General features: G+C 45.6%; 9 protein-coding genes across 9 annotated transcripts; 6 read left to right on the forward strand and 3 right to left on the reverse strand.

Moving 5' to 3' along the window:
- Positions 1-363: 363 nt before the first annotated feature.
- CLUP02_11010 (uncharacterized protein) lies at positions 364-1196 on the reverse strand (the record flags this gene model as incomplete). Its single annotated transcript, XM_049289981.1, has 3 exons — positions 364-551; positions 610-991; positions 1167-1196. 3 exons carry the CDS (start codon positions 1194-1196, stop codon positions 364-366), a joined length of 600 nt encoding a protein of 199 aa, XP_049147126.1.
- An 891-nt stretch (positions 1197-2087) lies between these two features.
- CLUP02_11011 (uncharacterized protein) lies at positions 2088-2827 on the forward strand (the record flags this gene model as incomplete). The annotated part of the gene is made up of 3 exons (XM_049289982.1): positions 2088-2302; positions 2355-2620; positions 2670-2827. 3 exons carry the CDS (start codon positions 2088-2090, stop codon positions 2825-2827), a joined length of 639 nt encoding a protein of 212 aa, XP_049147127.1.
- A 597-nt stretch (positions 2828-3424) lies between these two features.
- CLUP02_11012 (uncharacterized protein) lies at positions 3425-6238 on the reverse strand (the record flags this gene model as incomplete). Its single annotated transcript, XM_049289983.1, has 3 exons — positions 3425-5183; positions 5238-5694; positions 5761-6238. 3 exons carry the CDS (start codon positions 6236-6238, stop codon positions 3425-3427), a joined length of 2694 nt encoding a protein of 897 aa, XP_049147128.1.
- Positions 6239-8839: 2601 nt separating this feature from the next.
- Positions 8840-9187, forward strand: CLUP02_11013 (uncharacterized protein; the record flags this gene model as incomplete). The annotated part of the gene is made up of 2 exons (XM_049289984.1): positions 8840-8861; positions 8940-9187. 2 exons carry the CDS (start codon positions 8840-8842, stop codon positions 9185-9187), a joined length of 270 nt encoding a protein of 89 aa, XP_049147129.1.
- A 112-nt stretch (positions 9188-9299) lies between these two features.
- Positions 9300-10214, reverse strand: CLUP02_11014 (uncharacterized protein; the record flags this gene model as incomplete). Its single annotated transcript, XM_049289985.1, has 1 exon — positions 9300-10214. The coding sequence occupies one exon, from the start codon at positions 10212-10214 to the stop codon at positions 9300-9302; it is 915 nt and encodes a 304-aa protein (XP_049147130.1).
- Positions 10215-11017: 803 nt separating this feature from the next.
- On the forward strand, positions 11018-12576 carry CLUP02_11015 (uncharacterized protein; the record flags this gene model as incomplete). Its single annotated transcript, XM_049289986.1, has 5 exons — positions 11018-11268; positions 11365-11584; positions 12041-12331; positions 12401-12496; positions 12568-12576. 5 exons carry the CDS (start codon positions 11018-11020, stop codon positions 12574-12576), a joined length of 867 nt encoding a protein of 288 aa, XP_049147131.1.
- Positions 12577-15586: 3010 nt separating this feature from the next.
- Positions 15587-15745, forward strand: CLUP02_11016 (uncharacterized protein; the record flags this gene model as incomplete). Its single annotated transcript, XM_049289987.1, has 1 exon — positions 15587-15745. A coding segment is annotated over one exon (159 nt), but the record flags the coding sequence as incomplete, so codon positions are not given.
- Positions 15746-19498: 3753 nt separating this feature from the next.
- CLUP02_11017 (uncharacterized protein) lies at positions 19499-20160 on the forward strand (the record flags this gene model as incomplete). The annotated part of the gene is made up of 2 exons (XM_049289988.1): positions 19499-19768; positions 19846-20160. 2 exons carry the CDS (start codon positions 19499-19501, stop codon positions 20158-20160), a joined length of 585 nt encoding a protein of 194 aa, XP_049147133.1.
- Positions 20161-20250: 90 nt separating this feature from the next.
- On the forward strand, positions 20251-20826 carry CLUP02_11018 (mutagen sensitive-41; the record flags this gene model as incomplete). The annotated part of the gene is made up of 2 exons (XM_049289989.1): positions 20251-20648; positions 20742-20826. The coding sequence occupies 2 exons, from the start codon at positions 20251-20253 to the stop codon at positions 20824-20826; spliced, it is 483 nt and encodes a 160-aa protein (XP_049147134.1).
- Positions 20827-22287: the final 1461 nt, after the last annotated feature.

Here is a 22287-nt window from a genome sequence, read left to right on the forward strand (position 1 = left end):
GTATTCGTGAAATAAAAAGGCATGCAAGCCCGGTAATCCACCTCATCTCTTCTCCCTTCACTCACTCGTCGAATACGTCAGACGTGAAAAAGCTCCGAAGAGCCAAGTACCATAAGCTGCAGGAAAGGGCGACCGGTTGCCAGTTGGCAGCAGCGCCCGGGCCACATGCAGAACTCCCAACTTCTCACCTACACCACCTTGCTCCAAAAACTCATGATCACCACCCTCTCATCACAACTCATCATCGCCACCCTCTCTTCATAACAACTCAAAAAATAATGAGACAGAGCAAAAGAGAGACTCCTCGACGGATCCATCCGTCTAGTAGCATGACTGCCCATGAGGCCAACTTATCGCGGCTAATCAAGTCTCGTCGCCCTCAACGGCGGCCGCCTGCGCCGCCTCCGCCATTCTTCTCTTCTTGGCGAGCTTCTCCTTGTTGTCATATGCCCTCTCGGCGGACCGCTGGCGCTTCTTCAAAGCGAATTCACTGCCCATCTCCGCAAACATCATCTCCGAATTGGTCACGTCCAGTATCTCCTCGGCCAATTCTCCACCGTTAATGCTTCCGCCAGAATCGACATGGAGAAGAGTCGCTGCATTGGTAACTCTTTCCGGAGTTCTCGTCGTCGTCATCCAACACCTCCATCCAGAGGACCTCGTCTTCGTCAGAATTCTGCTCGCGGGCCAAAAAGGCATAGCCTTTCTGGTCTGCGAGGTCATCTTTGAAGTCCTCGAGCTCCTCGGCCGTGCGAAAGTCACCTTCTTCCAAGGGGGAGAGCTCTCTTCCATAGTCGGTATCCTTGCCACTGTTGTCGGACGACGAGAAGGTGACGCTGTCGTCCTCATCTCCTGCGCCATCTTCCTCGTCTTCGTAGTCCACGCTCTGCTCCACATAGTTGACTTGGGTCGTCGCGGCTCGGACACCTCGAGCGCTCTTGTTGCCCTCTGTGGACAGCAGCGCGGCCCTAGACTCCTTGGGCAGATCACTCTCGCAAGTCGGGTTGGATCATTCCCTGCATCTCCTCGAAAGTGTGAAGTCTTGCGCAGGTGCGGGTGATTGATTCCGCCTCGCGCTGAAGCTTGCGCCTCATGAACTCCTTGCCGGCCTAGAGATTCATTAGTCGGTGTCGCTTTGAGACCTGGGTAATCAAGGCGCCTCGTACCTCCGTCTCCGCAACCCATGCCTTTAACATCTTGCTGCGAGCCTCGACGGCCAGTCTGAGCTTTTTGTTGACTGGTATGTTGGCGCTGTAGGGCAATGTCCTTTTGTAAACTATTGTCGTGTTCAAAGACGAGTGTTGTGACTTGGGAAAATACGAGAAAGCGCAAGAAGCTCGAGAAGCAAAAGGACCTCCAAAGGACCTGGCGTGCAACAGGTTCCCCGTGAGATGGTATGGCGGCGTAAAAAAGGTAAGGCGCAAAATCGCGAAGCTGTTGATTGTATGAGGTAAGAATTCTCAAGACGTAAGAAAGGTAGGTAAACAAATCAAAATGAAAAGATTTCTGAATCCCTCGTGCTGCGTAAGGGCGATTAGCCGCGAAGGTAAGCTTCCATCGGGGAAGGTTAGAAGAAAGAAAAGAAGCTCGTGAAGTGAGATGCGCCGCTGGGATGGACTGCCTCCTGTAATATCCAGTCGGGCAGGAAGGCGCCAGCAGAGCATCGCGCCTCCCCCTCGTGCCTTCCCTTCTACCAAGGGTACTTCGGGGGTGCAACTTCGGAACATTGACGACTCTGATACGTATCGTCTCGACTCGGCTAATCCCACAGAAAGAGTATTTCACTCTTTAAGAAACAAATTCGTAACTTTCGTCTTTGTGACGAGCCTCCAACCCACTTCTTCTCCTTCTCTCGCGAGAACTTCCACCTTTTCAGAACACGGAACTACTGAATCTCATCCGTCAATCTTCAACTGATAAGGACATTGCCCTCAGGACCGTATTTACTCCTTTTCAACTACATTAATTTGTCTCGTTCTGCCACGCGGCTACTCCCCCCCCCCCCCTCCCCCAGACGTAGCAAAGGCGTTCGGATCTTCCAAAAGGCGTTGTCCTTTCTTGTTCTCAATTCCGAAACCACATTCGAGATGGCTCCCTCCACTTCGAAGGAACTCCCTGATGTTGAGATTGATCTTCTGAGAACGGAGATCTGGGCTCAACCAAAGGACGCTTCACTACTCAGTGTGACCGAGCAGATCATTTTAAACAACCTTGAAGTGATTGCGCGTCAGAACACGCTGATCTTGCAACTGTTCATGAAGAACGACCAAGAGACGTCCAAGGCCAAAAAGTTTGTCTTCTGGTTCTTTGTTCCTATCTTGCAAGAGAGCTGACGCTGTATAAAGCATTTCAAGGGCAAAGTCCACACGTAAGAGCAAAAGGAGAAGATTAGACTCCTCAGAGGACGAGGGAGAGTCGGACGATAATGAGGACCAAGCTGCGACAAAGGTGTTGCACCAGCGCTTCTCGGAAAAGATGCTGGAAAAGTATCGTAAATTTATCCGTGAGACCGGCTATACACCTTATGTGAAAAAGGGCAAATCCATTACCATGGCGAAGAACGCTGTGGAGTTCCGAGAGGCGTTGGCCGATGGGGTTGAGTCAGACGACGACTCTGATGGTAAGTACAATGCCCTTCACTACTATACCATTACTGATCTGCCACGCAGCCGGCTCGATGTATGCCCATTTCCAGAAACTCTCAGAGGATGCGTTGCAAGCGGTATACTTGTCGCTTGGCCAGCGCCTGAAAACCAAACCCGCTTCCTCTGGCAACGGAGATGGATCTTCGAGGGCCATGAACTCTGACGAGGCCCTTTCGTCGTGAGGCCTGACCGGTCTGTGGTCTTTCCAAGACTTCTTCCTGCGTTTCTGCTTCGTTGTTTTTCCAAAGTTTCTTTTAGCGAGCGCAATTTGAGAGGGGGGGGGGCGGGAGGAACGGGTCCATGTCCGCACAAGACCACTTAGATCTTGATGTGTATATCGACCTGAAGGGCATTGACCTCGGTGGATCTACAACTTGCAAATAAACATAGATTAGATGGCTACATTCAATGAAGACGAACAACATTTGCTGATGAATTTAATCGGTGTCGCGACTTCAATCGGCTGAATTAACAAGGATGATCACGAGACTGAGCAAGGGTATTGAGTTGCATGGTAGAGTGGTGATGCCACTTAGTACATAGTATTTCATTTCATAAAGAAGCCAGTGTCAGCAATAAAGCAAGCATCTGTGAGCCACAAGGAAAAGGGCAGAAATCAAAACCCTCCCACTACTCCCCCCTGGTCTCTCGTATCGTCCCTCTACTCTGGACTCGCAAATAGTCTCTTCTCTTACAAAACATAGATAAGAAAGAAACATCCGAAACGCCCCCCATCTCTTCAAGGGTCCCCAAAGGGCCCCAAAGGGCATTGTCCCCTGTCAGATCGTACCTGGTACCGAAGAGAGAGTTGTGCTGCGCGTGCCCAAAGGTTTGTATGGCCTCGCCGAGAGATTCGTCAAAGACTGGATGTTATAGAGCCTGGTTCCAACCCCTTCGTGAGCCTTGGGGATTTTGGTGCAGGGCACGAGAAGGACATTGCCCCCTTGGCGGCCGATGGCCGGCAAGGGCGTCTTGGGGCCGCCCATTACGACGCCAGGGAGGTCGGGATTGTAGCGTGCTTCCTCGAGCTCTTGGATGCCCGACAAGTTCCAGCCACGAGACTTGCGCTTTCGGGCCCGGTCGTTTTTGTTGCGCTTCTCCACTACATCAGAAACTCGGAAACCGGGGCCATTCCAGCCCAGCTCCTCCTTGAGGACATCGTGCCGCTCGATGGCCTCCGGCTCCTCCGCCCAGGAATAGTCTACACCAGTCAGGCCAGTGGAGCTTGACTCATTAACATGATCTTCCAGCTCCTTGATTGTCTCGAAAACCTGGACAGGGGACCCGGCCGGCGCACAGCTAACGTATAACTCGCAAGCGAAACCAGGTGCCCTCTCCGCCTTCATGACGTGGTTGGCTCGTCGGAGCCAGGACTCGTACCCTACGTGGTACTTAGTGGCTTGGTGCCTGGTGAGATGGGCCAGGGAGGGCCAGATCCGATCCTTCATTTTCTGACTTGCCGTGATGTCATTTGCGCACAAGTGACACTTGTATACGGGAACGTCATGGGGCCGATGGTCGAGCAGCATCTCCAGGACATGACGGACTGCATCCAGGAACGGGACCTCGGCGGCCGCTTCTCCGTAGTTAGGCTCCTCGGCAACGGTCATGGCGGCTGGGCGGGGCTGGTCGTCGGCGTCCGGCTCCGCGATTGCGTCTTGGCGTACAAACAAGTCATCATCAGGATCTTCGTTGCCGTCTTCAGACGTAGACTGCCCAGGAGGGCAATGCCCTTGTGTGCGCATGGATGCTCTGGCTCTGTCTACCAAGCCCATAGTAAATCGGTCCATTCGGTTGACAATCTCACGCTTTCTGGCATCTACATCTTGGTTCGTGATCTGATACGATTGCTCCTCAATGACCTGAGAACGCGCCGTTTCGTTGGCGACTCGGCGGAGACATCGCTTCCGGGACTTGATGGCGGCCGGATCATCCAACTTCAGCAGAAGGTCGTCCTCGGCAGCAAGCTTGTGGTATAACGCATCGGACGCCGGCCCGATGATTGTCTTCATTACGGACTCGGATAGTCGGAAAAGGACATTGCCATTTAGGTCACGTTCCATCTCTTCCTCTCTCTGCTGGTGATTTTCGTTTAGCCCAACTGCCGTCAGGTCGACACGGCGCCGGAGGTCAAGATACGAGCGCTCGAGCGTTGCGCTCTCCGCGTCGTGGCCCATGATTTGTCTGGCCACGTCCAAGCCGTACGTTTGCGCGATTGTGTCGGCGGCGGACCTTCTGAGAGAGTAAAAGGTAATGGCTTCGGTCATGCCAATTTCCTTTGCCCTGGTCTTGATGTAGTCGGTCAAGGCCCCCGAGGTTGCTGGCTTCTCTGTGATCCCTAGTCCTCGCGGGGCCCCAGCGAGAATGATGGGCTTATGAAGAAACTCCTCTTTAACCCGGATACGATTGGAGTCGCCAGTAAGGAGTTCTTCAATCGTCGAAACTCCCTCCAAGGCCTGTCGCCGAAGGGCAATGACCAAAAGGCGTAACGCCGGAGAGAACGGAAGATTTGCCTGTTGGCGCGGAGATCGGAACTCGCTGTAAAAATCCATGTCAGCTCGGACTGGAGAACGGGCAACAAAGTGTACTTACAAGTCCGTGAAGGAAGAGGTGAGGCCCTTTGCATTCTGGGCGACGCCCTTGTCGAGTTTGGACTGCAGACTAGAGTCCTTGATGTTGCGGATCCTTAATTTCAAGGTGAACTCTCCGAGCTGCTCTCCTCTGATGAAATGGACGTCGTCCCATACGATGAATTCTGGCCCGTTGTCCTTGAGGATCGTGGCGCCTCGGTGTTCTCTGGGGGCCCCAAGAGATCCGGGGCGCAGCGCGCAGCATCTCGCAACCAGCCATGCCCAATGATGAGCCTCTGCCAGCTCGTAGCAGCTTGTTCTTGTTGCGTCTTGGTCTATGAGATAAATCACCTCGGCGTACGTCAAGATGGACTTCTTGATGCCTCGGTCAGACAACAGCCCCAACTCTTGACCGATGTAGGCGCACGCCTCGTTCAGTCTCTGTTTAATTTGCCACGTCGGAATTTTGGCTCCAATGACTATTCGGAAGTGTTTAGATTAGTACAGTGTACTTTTGGTTGGTCATGAGCAGATGGAAGACGTACCAGGTCGGGATTGAAACTTGTATTTGATCCAGAAGATGAGCTTGTCAACTTTGGCGCGAAGGGTGCTATAGGCGATATAGTTGTGAGAGGAATTTCGAGAGGGGGTGAACTTGGCGGCAAACATGATATACTCTCGCATCAACTGTGTGACCTCTTCCCAGCTGCCATTCACGGGGTCCGGAAAGCTGGCTGCTTCGAGCTCTTCGTCTGTGCAGTCTCCGAGCTTCTTGACGAGCTTGACGAATCTCTGATAGGAGTCCAGAATCCTGTTCTCGTCTTGCTGAGTTTTGATCGAATGAGTCCTGTGGCCCACTGATCCCGCAGCGAGCCTCTGTGCTTCGGCGACAGCACTCTCGACGTTGAAGGATTCCCCCTGCCCGTCGTCGGCGACGTTCTCTAGCAACGCAGCGAGTCCTCTTCCGCTGGTACCTCCTCGAGCCCGAAGGCGCTGCAACGAACTACTGCTTCTAGAGGCCATTGTCCTTTTGGTGTATCTAACAACTATGCGTCCAGGAAGACTCGAGAAAGGGGACTGAGACGCGTTCCGAATGAAGAAGTAAAAGCGGGCGAAACAGAGGAGAAGATGACCCCGGAGAGGGACAAGCGGTCTCAAAAGTCCAATGGCGTTTTGGAGAATCCCAAGTCGCGGGAGGGAAAATATAATAGTCCTCAAAAGTTGAAGAACATCCAGAGAAGAAAAACGAGTCTCTTGAGAGCAAATAATGACGTTGTCAAGAGGAAAACCAAGCTTTGAAGGTCGAGAACGGTTGAGAAAGAATGGCGTTCTCTACAGCCAAAGGGCAATGCCGTACGAGACAGTCGCACTTCCAGAGAGTCGAAGGACAATGTCGTACTCGCGAGGATGGGCGATGAAAGTCAGAATTGTCCCTGAGGGCAAACCACGAGCGATGAAAATAAATCGGGAGAGCAAACGACCTTCTGAAGTGCCGCAAGGACAATGTCCCACAAGCGAGTCTCGTAGAAGAAAGAGATGGCTCGAAGAGTCTCAAAGAAAACAGTCGAGGAATGATCCCTAATCGAAACGGTCCTTGAGGGCGAGAAGGCTCCTTGAAAGTCAAAGAAAGACCCGCAAAGCAGTGGACGAGTCCAGGGCGAGTAAAGAACGGTCTCAAAGACGGTCAGGAGTACAATGTCGCCAGATAGAAGAGCAGCTCCGGAAGTCAAAGAGGGCAACGCCGTATGAGAGAAGTAGTCTCCAGAATCGAAAAGACACTGTCGTACAAGAGGACGATTCTCGGGAGTCGGAATGGTTCTTGAGACAAACCGAGAGAGCAGTGGACGAGTTCACTTTGAAAGGCGTGATGACTATCTCAAGGAGGTGAGAAGTACAATGCCGTAGGAGGGAGAACAGCCTCTGGAGTCGAAAGGACAATGTCCTGCGAGAGAAGTGTAGCCTCTGAGTTGAAAAGATGAGTCGTTTTCTTTCTTGGAAAAGAAAGCTACGCGGCCTCAAGTAGCCCGAAGAGAAAAGGAGATCTTGGAGGTCTCCCGAGATGACAGTGACAATAAAGAGCCGGAGGCAACGAGAGCACGACTGCTTTCGAAAGAAATGAAGAGAATCGCGATCGGACAGAGCACACAGTTTTATAAAAAGAGCCGGCGGTCTGCAGAGAAGCGAGGCTATCGAGCGTATCTCTCACGAGTTAAAGTTGCATCACGTCGGGAGATGCTTTTTTTCTCTCACGCCAGAATTTCTTACAGGCCACGCAGGGCACACAAAAGTTGTGTGCCCTGAGTGTGCCGATATGGCCCATGTACAAAGGTACCCCCCGACGGTGACTTGCGACAGCACGAGGTACTTGGAAGACTTTGTGACGATGAGTCGGGAAGGAGGGCACTGTACATCTCGTGCCTGCCGGGGCTATCGAGCTCGCCAGAAGAGGGAGGAGTGTGTGAGCGTGGCTGTCGGCCGATAATGTTCCGCTCACGACGTCATGGCGATGCTCGTCCGTGCCTGCCATGGCAGCGGGCAGCAACGAACCACTCCTGCCTCAAGCAGGAGGGTCCCAAACCAGAACTCTCCGCCGCTCTCTGCAGAGGAGATCTCCTGATCGCCAGTAGAAACGATTAGGCATCACGGATGAAGGGGCTGATGGGAGAGGGTGACTTATGATTGGTAAACTATTCATTCTTAAGAAAAGGGCATTGTCTTTGCTGCCCCTGAGTACCTGGCAATGAACTGAGGGCTTGCGTCATGATTGACCCTCATCATCCGCACTAGTAATGAAACTTGCCACGACAATGCTTTGGTGATGGGAATAGCTTCAAGTGTAAGGTTGTGGCATGGCGGCAAGGTACTTCTGCATGGTGGTGGTCTGGGTGTGGCGCAGTGGTATCTGTGAGGGGTATCACGAGCGAGCAGCCCGGTCGACCAGACCATCGGCCGTTGGCCTGGTGGGTGACGAGCCGAAGGGGTGGAGTCCGCGACATTGCAGATTCCCCGTTCAAGAGACAGATCCTGCAAAAGTCCGTCGAAATTTGAACGTGGTCGGGACGTGTTTGCGGCGAACCATGGTGCTTCCGTCGGGCGTGTGCCTCGATTCCCCAATGAGGAGAAGAGAGGAAATGTTTCTTCGGGCGTTCCTCGTCGAGATCACAAACTTGTCTCGATCCTGGGATTTCCCCGTCGAGATTGGGGTGGACGTGGGAATATCTCGACACCCAGCTTCCGGGGAGAGGGTGCGCCACACCTCGGCGCGGTGTTGAGTGCGCACGGACTCTTCGGCAGAGCGACGTACCTTTTCTGGTGCCCACATCTCCGATTCCGCTCGACTACACCTCACCTTCCTCTTGCCTGAACAGATCGACAACGATTCCTTCTCACCCCTTTGCGAAGACATTGACGACAGTCGAGCGTGCCGTCTTACCTGCCTGCCGTTCTGTCGTACGTCCGCAGACAGACAAGCCAGGTCCTTCCTGCACCAGAGCTTTCAGCCACAGCCCCTTCACCCGCTTCGACTTTGATGGACATGTCACTTGGTCAAGTCTCTGGAGGAACATGTCATTGTCACTTTCTGAATAATCATCTACATTGTCCTATAGCCATAGGCCAGCAACGATGCGCGATGGACTCGCGCAAGGTACGCACGCCATCTAAGGTAGAGAGAGGCCAGAAGGGCATTCCCCCTTTCCTCTGAGAATCTCCTCGAGGCACTGAGGCTCAAACTTCCATATCCTCGTCATCGCCATCATCACCGTCCTCTACGCCGCCCTTCTCATCGCCCTCGTCCTCTTCCTCAATCTCCAGCTCGTCAACATGTCCCTCGCAGGCATGGACCGCGCGGATAATGACTCCGCCGTACAGGCGCTCGTAGTCCTGCGCAATGTTCCGATAAATGGCCTCGATGTAGGCCCGGGTCGCATTGTATTCGTGACAGTTGGCGAGCTTGTTGAGGGTCTCACCTAGGGGGATGGGATGAGGCGGGGGAGGAACTTGTAATCGAACGCGCGGGCAGCGCCCTGGTTGATCGAAGTGGCCGCATCCTTGAGGAGCTTTCGAAACGACTCCAGGTCTCTCTTCACCATGGTGAGGGCGGCTCAAACGGCTCGTCGACGCAGAGAAGTTGAATGATCCCATGGTTGGCCGCAGTCGCTTCATGGCCCAGCGCCAGGCCCTCGACTTCGGCAATGATCTCCTTGATGATCGAGGGGTCGTCGACGGGAGCCGAGTCGAGCTTGGCCGCAAGACGCGCCAGGCGCGCCTCGGTCGAAAAAGTCTCGCACGGAATGGGCTGGTAGATGAAATTTGACTTGTCGGTACCGTTGTCCTTGGCCTCCTCTTGGACCTCTTGGGCCCACGATGGATCGGTGACAGCGCCGATACGGGCACCCAGAGACCGCTCTCGCACTTTCTTGGTGCCTTCTTCCAGGTCCATGAGATGCTGATTGAAGAAGACGCGACCCTTGCTGCTGGGTATATTCATCGACATACACACGCCCTCCTTGTCAGGCTTGACGAGACAAATGGCCTTGGCCGCCTTGCCATGCCGGTCAATCTCGTAAGCCACGACAAACACCTTGTCCTGAAAGTCGCTCGCCAGCAAGGGCTTCTCGCGCATCTCGGCCGGCTTGCCGAGCGAGACTTGTGCCTTGAGCTGCGGGATGAAATATGGAGCAGCAATCACCAGACTCTCCTTGGCCTCGATGGCCTCGATTATACGCTTGTTCGTGGCCTCGAGGTTATGGGGGTCCATGGTGAAGACGGGCTCCAGGCCGAGCCCAAAGATGGACTGAAGCGTCTCGTACTTGGCCTTCACTTCTTTATCTGACTTGCTCTGCATGTGCGTAAGGCCCGACCTGACGCGGTACACCTGCATGACCGAGCCAGAATCTTCGAGGCCGTCGTCAAAAGCCGCACCTCCGGTGGAGAAGGTGTAGTTGGACTTGACGTCCATCTTCTCGCCATTTGCTAGCTGCCTTCCAGGCCTCACCATTATGTCGCTAGAGTACTATGCCCTATCGCGTCAGTTACGTCTTCTTCCGGGTCTCTTTATAGATTTAGGGTGTCGCCTTTCATTGCGCCAGTGCTCCATAGATTGAAGACGTGAGGAGGAGGAAGAAGAAGAAGAAGAAGGGACATCAAAGGACATTGCTCTTACCGGTCGGTCGTGTATGATGTCCTCGTGTGTCAACTAGTCGCTGAGAGAAAGCACTTATTGTTGCTATGGAGGCCTGCCCGGGATGGAGTGGACAGCTCTGATGATTAGCGAAGACGTGAATCTTCTGCTTGTATCGGGCGAGGTGTGTTGAGCGAGGGGTCTAGTTCTTCTGAATCAGATTGACCGAAGAAACGATACACTTCCTGAGAGGCGTCCGGTTACGCCGTGCTAAGCGAGCTGCGAATCACTCTATGGGAGGTCTCTCGGTACAACGCGTCTGCTGGTGCCGAAGGTTTGTCAATCTCACTTCACCTCGCGGCCTCGAGGCTTTCAATCCTTTCATCCTTCACCCTAAGAGCACACGCGCCAACTTCACATATTTTCTGTCCCTATCACTTTATCTTACACTCAACTTCGTGGGCGTCGCTTTCAGTCGTACCTTTGGTCACTATCTGGCCTCCACGTCCTAAGAGTCGACGAGAACCTTACCCTCCCTCTCAACGCTCATAGCTACATCCCGCCGACTCCGTACCGACCTTGTGAGTGTCGCCAAATTCATCAACCTCTCAAAAAGAGACCACCCATGTCACATCGATCTTGCTAATGTATATTGTCCTCAGCCCCCCAGACCTCCGATCATGAGACCCAAGAAGAAAGCGGGCACATTATCGAACGCGCCCCGACAACCCAAGAGCGCCTTCGATACCCGTCTGCCTTCACAGGATGGGCTTCCAGCGCGCGTGGTCTTCGACGCCAAGAAGCTGCTCGCCCTTCAGATGGGCTTGGAGTTTGATAATTCGAGCGAGAAGGTCGAAGCAGTCGATTCGCAGGCAGGTCGTGTTGCCCTTTTGATACACGAGGCCGACACCCATCATGAGCCCGCCACGTCGTACTTGACGGCGACCGACAGTCTCCAAACTTGAATCCTTCGTCGAAATGCTTCGGTCAAGCTGTACAAGAAAGGGCTTTACCCTTTGGGTCCGAGCCCTACCGTCAGCAACGACGAGGTCATTGCCCTTCCTGACAAGAGCATCCACGAGACCTTCAGCTTCGAGTCAGCGGCGAGAGACATGACCACACTGGCCACTGGCTTGATGCAGGATTTCAAGCCAGGAACCGCGATAGTTCATTCACAAGCGATGGAGGAGGACAGAGACGCGTTCAGGGACACTTTCGAGATGGCCATGGGACACGCGGCAGGTCTGGTGAGGGCCCGCCGGTCGACATCATCTCGCAGAGCCGTCAAGGGGTTGACAGACTCCGACGTTGACTCTAACGAAGATGTCACCGACTATGATACCGAAGAGGAGGCCGAGTTTGACTCAGGTGATGGCGACGATGACGCTGATGGTGAAGACGACCCCGATGAAGCCGATGATGAAGATGATGAAGATGGAGATGACGTCGAGCCACAACAGACCTAGAGCGCTGCAGACAGTCTCAAGGTCGTTGAGGAAGACTTCGTGAACTTGGAAGAGCGAAACGGACCAGCAGGTCAACCCACTGAGAAGCTGGTAATTGGGAACGTTTCTGGACAAGGCTTCGACGAACCATTCGTATCTGTCACGGAACCCAGCTTTCTAGTCAAGTACATTGCCCTCGGAGTACGTTTTCTGGCCCAAAGGAACTTGGTCTTGTTGCTAATTCTTACTTGTGGTTAGGTCTATATCCGCGAAGACTTCCAAGAGAGGGACAAGTTCCGCCCCAGCCCCAATCTCGAGACCGTCTTGCGACCGTGGCAGCAGGAGGGCGCCGAGCTGCTGAGCCACATGCTCAATGGACCTCTACGAGTCGCGGTCCTAGGTGATGGAGTGGGACTGGGCAAAACCTTGACCAGCATCAATGTCGCTTTACGCGACCCAAACGAACCATACGAAGGACCGATTCTAGTTGTAGCGCCCAAGGCCGTTCAGTCCACGTGGTTGGACGAACTCTCCTTTCACTTCCGACAGGTAAGGTGTTTCCATCGCGCGACAAAGCCCAGAGACAAGTGTCCAGTTGCTGACACAATGGCAAATCAGCTCAAGGGGCCAAAGGTATTTGTTCTCAAGGGCAGGAATGTCTCTGCGGCCGAGATTTCCGGCAACGAACACGACTTTATTATTGTCGGATTGGAAGTCCAATTCGACCGCGGCATACAGCCGACTGCGCAGGGGCCAATTGGGGGCCCTATTTACGATTATCATAGCCAGCCTAACCTACGGTTAGAACCTCTTTTTTATACCTACTACGCAGATATTTATATAGTTTAATTAAACTCTTCGTTAACTACGGTTCGAACTAACTACTCTATAATAAGGATATTAATATTAATTAGTAATTAAACTCTATTATTATAAATCGGTAAGGTATCTCGCTACGTAAAAAAGATAACTTTTTAATACTACACGGGATAGGAGATTTATATTAATTAACCTTATAGAAATAGACGAAAAAGGAGGCGATTCTTAAATACCGCACAGAATTAAGTAATTATAGCCCTTTATTATTTATAAAAAGTTAACGTTTACTATATTAAACTACGTTAATTAACGGAACTACTTAAGTAACTAGCCTTTTACTATCGCCCTGAGTAGCTTTTTTACTAAACGACTTTTCTATAACCGGCCCGTAATTAGAAATTAACTAAGGAAGCTATTTAGAGACCATAAAGAGTACGAGGCTTAAGAGGCTAGAAGTATACGGGATAGCGGAAATCGGTAACTAATAAAGATCCCGAGACTAATTACTATATCTTCCTATAGTAATATAAACGTTTACCGCTACTATTATTAAAAAGAACTATTAAAACCTACCCTTTTTTATTAAATAAAAAAGAGGATCTTAATAAGTACGATAGCTAGCGATCTAGAAAGGTAATAGTAATTATTAAAAATAGTAAAAACGAGAGTAATAGTAAGACGGTAAGAGGAAGTAGGAATTTCTTAGACCCTAATAAATTCGTTAAGTAGTAAAAGTACGGATTTATTAGGACCTGCGCACGGATTAAATATATCCCTATTAAGATTAAATACGCTAACGACTACTAATATAAATATAAGCTAAAATAAGCCCCTTAGCGAGTTAGGGTAAGGAAGAAGAGGACGAAACCCGATCTTAAATAGAATCCTAATCCCTTATAAATAAGTAAATATTAACCCGGACTATTAGGGGACGTAGATATATAGAATTATAGATTAGCCTAACGATAAGTAAATTAACGTAATATTAATCTATTTAACTAAGGTTTATAAAAAAAAGGGGCTATAGGGGCAACCCCTATTTTATAAGATCGTAAACGACTTTAATTACTAACTAAACGAATAGTTTACGAGCGTAAGCCTAAGAATTATAAAAGTAGTTAATAAATTCCTCTACGGGCGAGGGGTATTATTAACGTAATTATAATCGCGAGAGCTATATAAAATACTAATAGTAATAATTATAGAAAAGGAATTCGTACTATAGAACTAAGTATAGGTTAATAGAGCGTATAATCGCTTTAATAAATTTAGAAAAAGGGTAAATAACCTAGATTTCCTCCCTATAATTACTAACGGAAATCTATCGTTATAAAAAGATATACAGGGGTAAAATATAGTATTAGAAGTACGATAATCGATAATTCTACTTATTTTAATCTATAACTTATTACTATTATTAATACGAAATTCGGCGCCGATCGGCTAATAAAAAAGGAAGTAAACGACCCGAAGTTATTAATAGTACGTAGTAACGTAGGGTTCGTATATAAATACTAAAAATCTAGTAGCGAATACGAGGTAATTTATAGACTTTAAAAAGATCTTCCTAAAAGAGAAATTATACTCTAGGGGGAAGTATAAGGTCTTATAAAAAACCCTAATAATGTTTTATAATTATTACGAAAAAGTCGGAATTAGGGAATACTAGTACTATTTAATAATTAATATCGTACTCGTAGGTAAAGCCTCTAATTACTATTACGAAGTGGTACGTAATCTCGATCAAAACGACTTTTTTAATATAATTAACGTAATCTAAAGCCGCTTCGAGACCTACGATAGGAACCTAAAGCTCCTATTTAAACTATGAGCGATTTTTTTTATATTTATAGCTAGGATAATAGAGGATAAATTGTAAGTAAAGATCTTTAAAGAGATTATTAATCGAATCGATAAGCTAGTAAAAACCTAGCTAAATAAGAGGATAAACGAGTAAAAAGTCGGATATTTTTATACCGTAGTTTAGCGTATATTAAAAGTAAAAATTACCCTATACTAAGTACCCAAAGACTACGAGACGCTCTACTCGAGGCTAAGATCTAACTTTAATATTAAAATAAGAATACTATACTAAACCTACCTCTAGGTATACGACGGCCCTTATTAATAATATTAGGTCGATCGAACGTATAATAAAAAAAGAAAAGAGGCTAGATACGGCAATTACTAATAAGGAGGCCTAGATTTATTAAATAGGTAGAGATTTAACTTATAAGTAGGGTAATAGAAAAAGTAATATTATATTTATAAAAAGGATAGATATTAGTTAAGTAACTATTCTAAAGAAGAGCGTGCTAAATCGTACGAATAATATAAAAAGTCGAGGGTAATAGATAGTAAAACTAGCCCTCGTTAGTTTAACTAATTCCTTATTATATATAAGGGTAAATCCGGGGGTATAGAACTTAGTAACGGTAGTTAAAATAGCGGCCTAAAATATATACCCCCTATAAGAGATTTAGAAAATAAAGAAGATCTTACCCCCTATACTAACGAATTAGATTATAACGAAATTAACGATATTAAGTACTCTTTTTCGCCCTATTAGCCTCTAGAGGATATACGAGGTTAAATAAATAAAAAGTAGTAAAAGCTCTTAATAAGTAGGCTTTTATTTATAAATAGTAAGGGAAGGTCCCTTAGATAACGAATATAGAAGTAGCCAAAAGGGCGAATTTAATAAGGCCAAAGCCTATTTTCTTAATAATTAAAGAGAAGACGCTATTTTTCTTAATATTTAAAAAAAAGGAATATAATACTAAGTAAATTTAGGGGTAGCTAGAGGGGTCCTTTTTATACTACTTAGATCCCTCGAATACTAAGCTCGTATAAGTATTCTATATAAGCAAAAGGTACGGCCTAGATAATTTCTATAGGATTATCCTAAATACTAGAGTATCGTAATAATTAACTAAAAGAAAAGGGTAATTCTAGGCGCTATAAAAAATCGCGCTAATAATACTTAATATATTAACGGCGGGTATTACGAGGATTAGTTTCGGCCTAGGTAAGGAAATCGTCGCCCTAAGTATAATAAAAATAAAGACGCACTTCGGAACGATAACTTTCTATATTTTGCCCGTTAATACGCTATTTCTCTTATATTTAAAAGATATAGATTAACTAAGTATTATATTCGATAACACGAGGAATAAAATCTTTAGTAATAAGCACTTCGAAATAGTTAAACGATAATAGGGGTATACGTTTATAAAGCTTACTAACGACACGAAGTCGATTAATTACTTAATAAAAAGTAAGCTTAGAAAACTATACTAGAGATTCGGGTACCCGTTAGTTACGAGGCTATATAACTTCCTAAAGTAATTAAATAATAATAATATCGAAATAGGGGCGCTAGAGTAGTTAACGAAAGTATATTACTAATACTAAATAAATACGTAGAGCTTACGCAGATTTAAGTTTAAATTATATAATAAGCTTAACTTTAACTAGGAAATAGTTATCGATATTTTTTACTTAAATAGTCGGCTAGTACTATATATAATCGACGTATTTATATCTTTTTAAATAAGGTAATTCCTCCGGGATCTATAAGTAAAGATAGTATAAGTAGCCCTATAAAAAAGCTAGATCGATATATACTAAGGACCGCTAGACGGCATTAGAACTAACGTTAATACTAGCTTTAAGTTAGTAAAATTTAGGGATAATATAACGGCCTACGGTATATAGCTAAAAGTCGTACCTATTAAAGCGCACTATAGTATTAAAAAGGTAAAAAGGGCATACTAGTAATTAAAAAGGGCGTTTAAAATTATTAAAAAGGAAAATCCGGATTCTATTAACGACGAATACCTTTAAATAGTACTTAAATACTATAACGATACTATAGGGCCTAACGGACTTATACTAACGCTATTAGTATTTAGAGTATATTTAAAAACGACTTTAGCCTCGCTACTATTACTAAATATAAGCTAACGAGCCCGAGTAGTTAAAAAAATAATATAGGCACTGCGCGAGGTAAGCGTAAAAAGGCAAGTTAACGAGGTAATTACTATATATAATAAGCCCGATATAGGGGATAATCTAAATATACTACTAAATTCGGATATACGAGTATAATATAAAATCACCTAACAGTAGGCTAGGCTATATAAGTTAATTTTTATTAACGAGCGCTCTTATATAGTTATAAAAGATCGTAACTAGCTACTCGAAATATTAATTATAATAATTAAACCGTACTATATAGATCCTAACGAGGTAATTTCTAACCTATAAAAAGAAAAAGAGCTAGGGGAAACTATATAACCCGCGGCAAAGGCATAAGAAATTATCCTTAACGAAATCGTCGTAATAGTACTAATAAATAACGAAAAAGAGGATATTACTAAAAGGGTACTAATACTACTAGCGAGACGTCGCAAAAGACTACGACGGCAAGCCCTAACGTAGGAATTTATTACTAGTAACGAGGTAATTAATACCTTTTATATAGTAAAAAAGAAAGCCGATTTCGAGCTAGTAATTAAACTACATAAAAAAAGCATAATTATAACTACTAAAAAGCCGTATAAGGGATTAAATCTTATTAAAATAAATACTCTTTGCGATCGAGGGGTCTATCGATTTATCTTATATAACTTAGAAAAATATACAAACCTCTATATATTTAAATTACGAATAGTTCGTAAAATTAAAGGGAAAGGAATACCCTAGCCGTATAAGAAGTCTAGATACGTAATTTAGGGGTACGGCGACGTTAAAAAAGTAACGCTACTTATATAATCGCCTATTATATAGCGCTATAGCTAACGATTAATAATAGTATTAATAATATCGCTACGGAAGAAGGGATACGAGATTTAGAGCCGTAATACTACCTAGGCCTATACTTAATTAGCCACAGGGCTTATAAGGAAAATCCTAGCCTATTTACTAAAGGAAATGGCTAGTAAGTACTTAGAAAGTACGATTATTAAAGTGCTTAAGCTACTATATAGGCTCGTAGAATCGGGCACTTATTAGTAAGCTACTTATTACGATTTTTATATTAATTAACTATTAATAATTACCTCTATATACGACCCGAACTTACTAGTCGCGGAGTATAAAAGTAACTAATTTAGGATCGTCGGAATATAGACCGACGATATATTAGGCTTATTTAATATTAACTTTATAAAAAAGGAGGATAAGGAGCTTTAGAAAGCGGGCTTCGTAGCGAAACTAAAAAAGGTTTTTATAATAAATACCCCCCTAGTATTTAATAGTAGGATTCTTATAATTAAAAGGGAAACTATTGTTTTTTAATAAAAGGGGTAGGGTAAGAAGATTAACCTTATCGATCTAAATATAACTAACGTTAAGAAGTAGTATAAAGCTAAGCTTGCGCGAGGGGTATATATTATAAGTATTTATTAACCTAAAGCGACTTTTAATTACGCTAAAGTAGCGTAGGCTATAGATCTAACTAAATAAGACGTCGAGGTACTTAATAAGCGGCTTAAATAGTAATAAACGAATCTCGATCGAGGTCTTATTTACTACCTAATTAACCTTGCGACTAGTAAGCTCTACGTCTTCGTTAATAAGTTATTTATAAATAATAACGACCTTATTTCGTAATTAGGGTATATTATTATCCTAGCTAACGAGAGTATAAGCGAGAGCGAATTTACTATATACGGTAATATAATCTACTACTTATTAACTAAAAATAAGTAAGTAACGAGAAGTATATTAGTATTAAAGGTCTATATTATAATTAACGGCGTTAACTTCTCTTACGTAATTTTAATAACGCTAAGGAAGATTACTAATCGAATTAGCTTTTTACTTATTCTAACGGTTATTTATATAGATTCTTACTCGCTATACGAATACCTCGTTAAATTAGGAATAATAAAGGAAAAGAGGCTTATAATCGATATTATAGCCCTTAGGTAATCGTACGAAAGGCGCGAGATACTTAAGATCTGTTAGATTAATAATAAAAATAACCTCGTAAACGCTTTTATAAAAGTAGTACTGAATAAAGGATTAAAGTAATTCGTAAGTAATAGAAAAGTTATTATATAAATAGAGGGATAGGTTATATAAAAAGAGTAGAGAAAAGGGGAAAAAGGAAACGACTTAGTAAACGGGCCCGAGGTCGAATTATACCTCTAACCGTAGTAGTTAAATTAATAAAAGAAAAAGAAAGTTAGTATTAAATTAGAAGTCTAATTCGACCGCGGTATATAGCCGACTATATAGGGGCTAATTAGGGGCCCTATTTATAATTATTATAGCTAGCCTAACCTATAGTTAGAACCTCCTTTTTATACCTACTACGTAGATATTTATATAGTTTAATTAATCTCTTCGTTAACTATAGTTCGAACTAACTACCCTGTAATAGGGATACTAACAATTATACTTAGCTATAACTATGTTATAGTCGCCAGCCAGGATCTCGACTTCGCCGAGAACACTGCACAAATTCTCAACATTGAAAGAAGACAGCGGCGTATGGCAAAGGGCATTGTTCTTCCAGTCAAGTACCGGCGGCCTTAGCGAGTCCGGTTTCCACTCTGTGCCGAGGCGATGGACGCATTCGGGCTCTAATTCCCTATTATTGTGTTGGAAGAGGCGCATAAAGTGAAGAACCGTTCCTCAGAGACGCATATTGCGATACGCAATTTGAAGTATTTAAAAGTCCTGGCGGTCTCTGGAACGGCCTTTACTAATAAATGGCACGACATCTACGGCATAATAGACTTCCTTCCTGGTAACCCGTTTGAATCTTTTGGCGACTTCGTCAAGTGCTTTTCAACACTGATCAACGGGCGCCCCGGTAACACTTGCGAGACGGATGAGATTTTGGCCTTCTTGGATTCATTCTTCGTTGCGAGGCCCCAGAGCGTTATGAATCTCCGAGGCTTAGAGGAGCATCTAGTCGAGGCTCCTTTGAGCACTGGCAAAAGCATCTCGATCGCTCTTCTCGCCGACGAATCTTACCGCTTATCGCGAATACGCTCCGACAACGACCAAGACACTGATAACACGGCGGCCTTCGCAAAGGCGGTAGAAGCAGAGACGTTGGCGGTCTCTGATCTCCTATCCCGTGAAGGCGGCGAAGAGGATACAAAGGCTTACGAGGACTGGTGCGAGAAGAAGGGCATTGTACCCGCCGACGTGAGCCCTGACCAGAGTAGCTGGAATGGGTCGAACGAGCGGGACGTAGACCTAAATTGAAGCGCAAGCCTCGCAAGGGTAGAAAGACGGCCCCAAAGAGCACCCCGGCAAGCGAGGACGGCGGCAATTCTGACGACCCAGACTATGTCGCCGGACAGACAGAGTACCATGAAGGCCATGACAATGACGAGATGGAGGAGAATGACAAGGAGTACTGCGAAGAGCAGACAAAAGGCCGCGGAGGCCCCAAGCGTGCGCTCTGGCTTACCCGCCTGCGACAGACGCCTCCCTCGGAATTCGTTGACGAACCCCGCATCAAGGCGGTCATGGATACAGTCGTACACGTGCTCTGGGACGACGCCTCGGACAAGATTACGATCTTCTCCAAATAATTGACTGTCCTCGACATCATCGAGAGAGCCCTGGAGGAGGCCGAAAAGGACAATGCCATTGGAGTCCGGGTGCTCCGGTTCGACGGTACAATGTCTCATGCTAAGAAAGACAAGGTGCGCCACGAAGTGCAAAGCAACAGCACTACACCCTGCGTCATCCTACTCACTGCGGGAGCTGGGGGTGTTGGACTGACTCTCACTGCGGCCAACCACGTGATACTCTGCGAGTACTGGTGGACGCAGTCGGAGGAGCTTCAAGCCCTGTCGCGCTGTTATCGGCAGGGTCAAGAGGCAACGGTACACGTTTGGCGCGTGCGATCGCTCAACTCCGCCATGGAACTTAATGTGCAGCGGACGGCGAAGGCCAAGGCCACGGTCACGGGAGACATCGCTAAGTGGCTCGTTAGGGATCTTGCGTGGAACTCCATCGTCGAATTCAACCGAGACCCTGGGTTGTTTTGCCGCAAGAGTCACTTGGGCTCTCTTGCGTATGCCAAATTTAATTGGGGATGCGGACAAGCCCGAAATTCAATGAACGAGGGATGTGTGGTGGGCAGAACTTTGTTAGTTGCTTCAATTAGTATACGCGAAATCATTGACGTCTCTCTTGATGATGAGAAGGAATGCCACTTGGTCCTCGGTGTCACATCGTTGCCATGGATGTGAATTGGTATGAATGGAAGAAGAAGAAGAAGAAGACTTGCTCGTGAGTCCTATGATAGATGGCACTTCCATCCGCAGGGGCCGTGTATCTAGATATTGCTTGATGTAATGATGATTTCTGCCTGCCAAAAAAAAAAAAGAAGGAAGAAGAAGAAGAAAAATGATTCCGTTTCCGCTGTATATATCGGATTGGAAGTCCAATTCGACCGCGGCATACAGCCGACTGCGCAGGGGCCAATTAGGGGCCCTATTTACGATTATCGTAGCCAGCCTAACCTACGGTTAGAACCTCCTTTTTATACCTACGCAGATATTTATATAATTTAATTAATCTCTTTATTAACTACGGTTCGAACTAACTACCTTATAATAGGGATACTAATACTAATTAGTAATTAAACTCTATTATTATAGATCGGTAAGGTATTTTATTACGTAAAAGAGACGACCTCTTAATACCGTACGGGATAAGAGATTTATACTAATTAACCTTACGAAAGTAAATAAAAAAGGAGGCAATTCTTAAATACCGCACGGAATTAAGTAATCGTAGCCCTTTATTACTTACGAGAGGTCGATATTTACTACGTTAAACTACGTTAATTAATAAAACTACTTAAATAACTAGCCTTTTACTATCGCCCCGAGTAGCTTTTTTACTAAACGATTTTTTTATAGCCGGCCCGCGATTAAAAATTAACTAGTTAAATTAGTAAAAGTACGGTATAAAAGAGCATTACGTAATTAAAAAAGGGGATCTCTAAATATAAATATTCTTACTTAGTAATAAAGGTAACCTTATAAGAATTATTAAGCTAAGAAATTTATAGTATATAGAAAAGTCTATTATTACGAAGATCTTATAAGTACGACTTTAAGCCCGCGATCTAAACGACCTCTTTATAACTCCCTTAACTACTCCCCGGGTATTACTTAGGAATATAATATAGGGGACGGTCTAACGAGAGAGGAAGGGATTTAGAGGTCTTAATAGTATCGAGCTAAGAGTATTATAGATCTTAGAAATTAATTAAAGAAGCTATTTAGAGATTATAAAAAGTACGAGGCTTAGGAAGCTAGAAGTATATAGGATAGCAAAAATCGGTAACTAATAAAGATCTTAAGACTAATTACTATATCTTCTTATAATAATATAAACGTCTACTACTATTATTATTAAAAGGAACTACTAAAACCTACCCTTTTTTATTAAATAAAAAGGAGGATTTTAGTAAGTATAATAGCTAGCGATTTAAAAAGGTAGTAGTAATCGCTAAAAATAATAAAAACGAGAGTAGTAGCGAGATAGCGAGAGGAAGCGGGAATTTCTTAGACCCTAATAAATTCGTTAAGTAATAAAAGCACGGATTTATTACGACCCGCGCGCGGATTAAATATATCTTTATTAAAATTAAATACGCTAGCGACTATTAATATAAGTATAAGCTAGAGCACGACCCTTAG

The sequence above is a fragment of the Colletotrichum lupini genome, chromosome 5 (genome assembly GCF_023278565.1).
Source record: "Colletotrichum lupini chromosome 5, complete sequence".
In the NCBI taxonomy this organism is placed as follows: Eukaryota; Fungi; Ascomycota; class Sordariomycetes; order Glomerellales; family Glomerellaceae; genus Colletotrichum; species Colletotrichum lupini.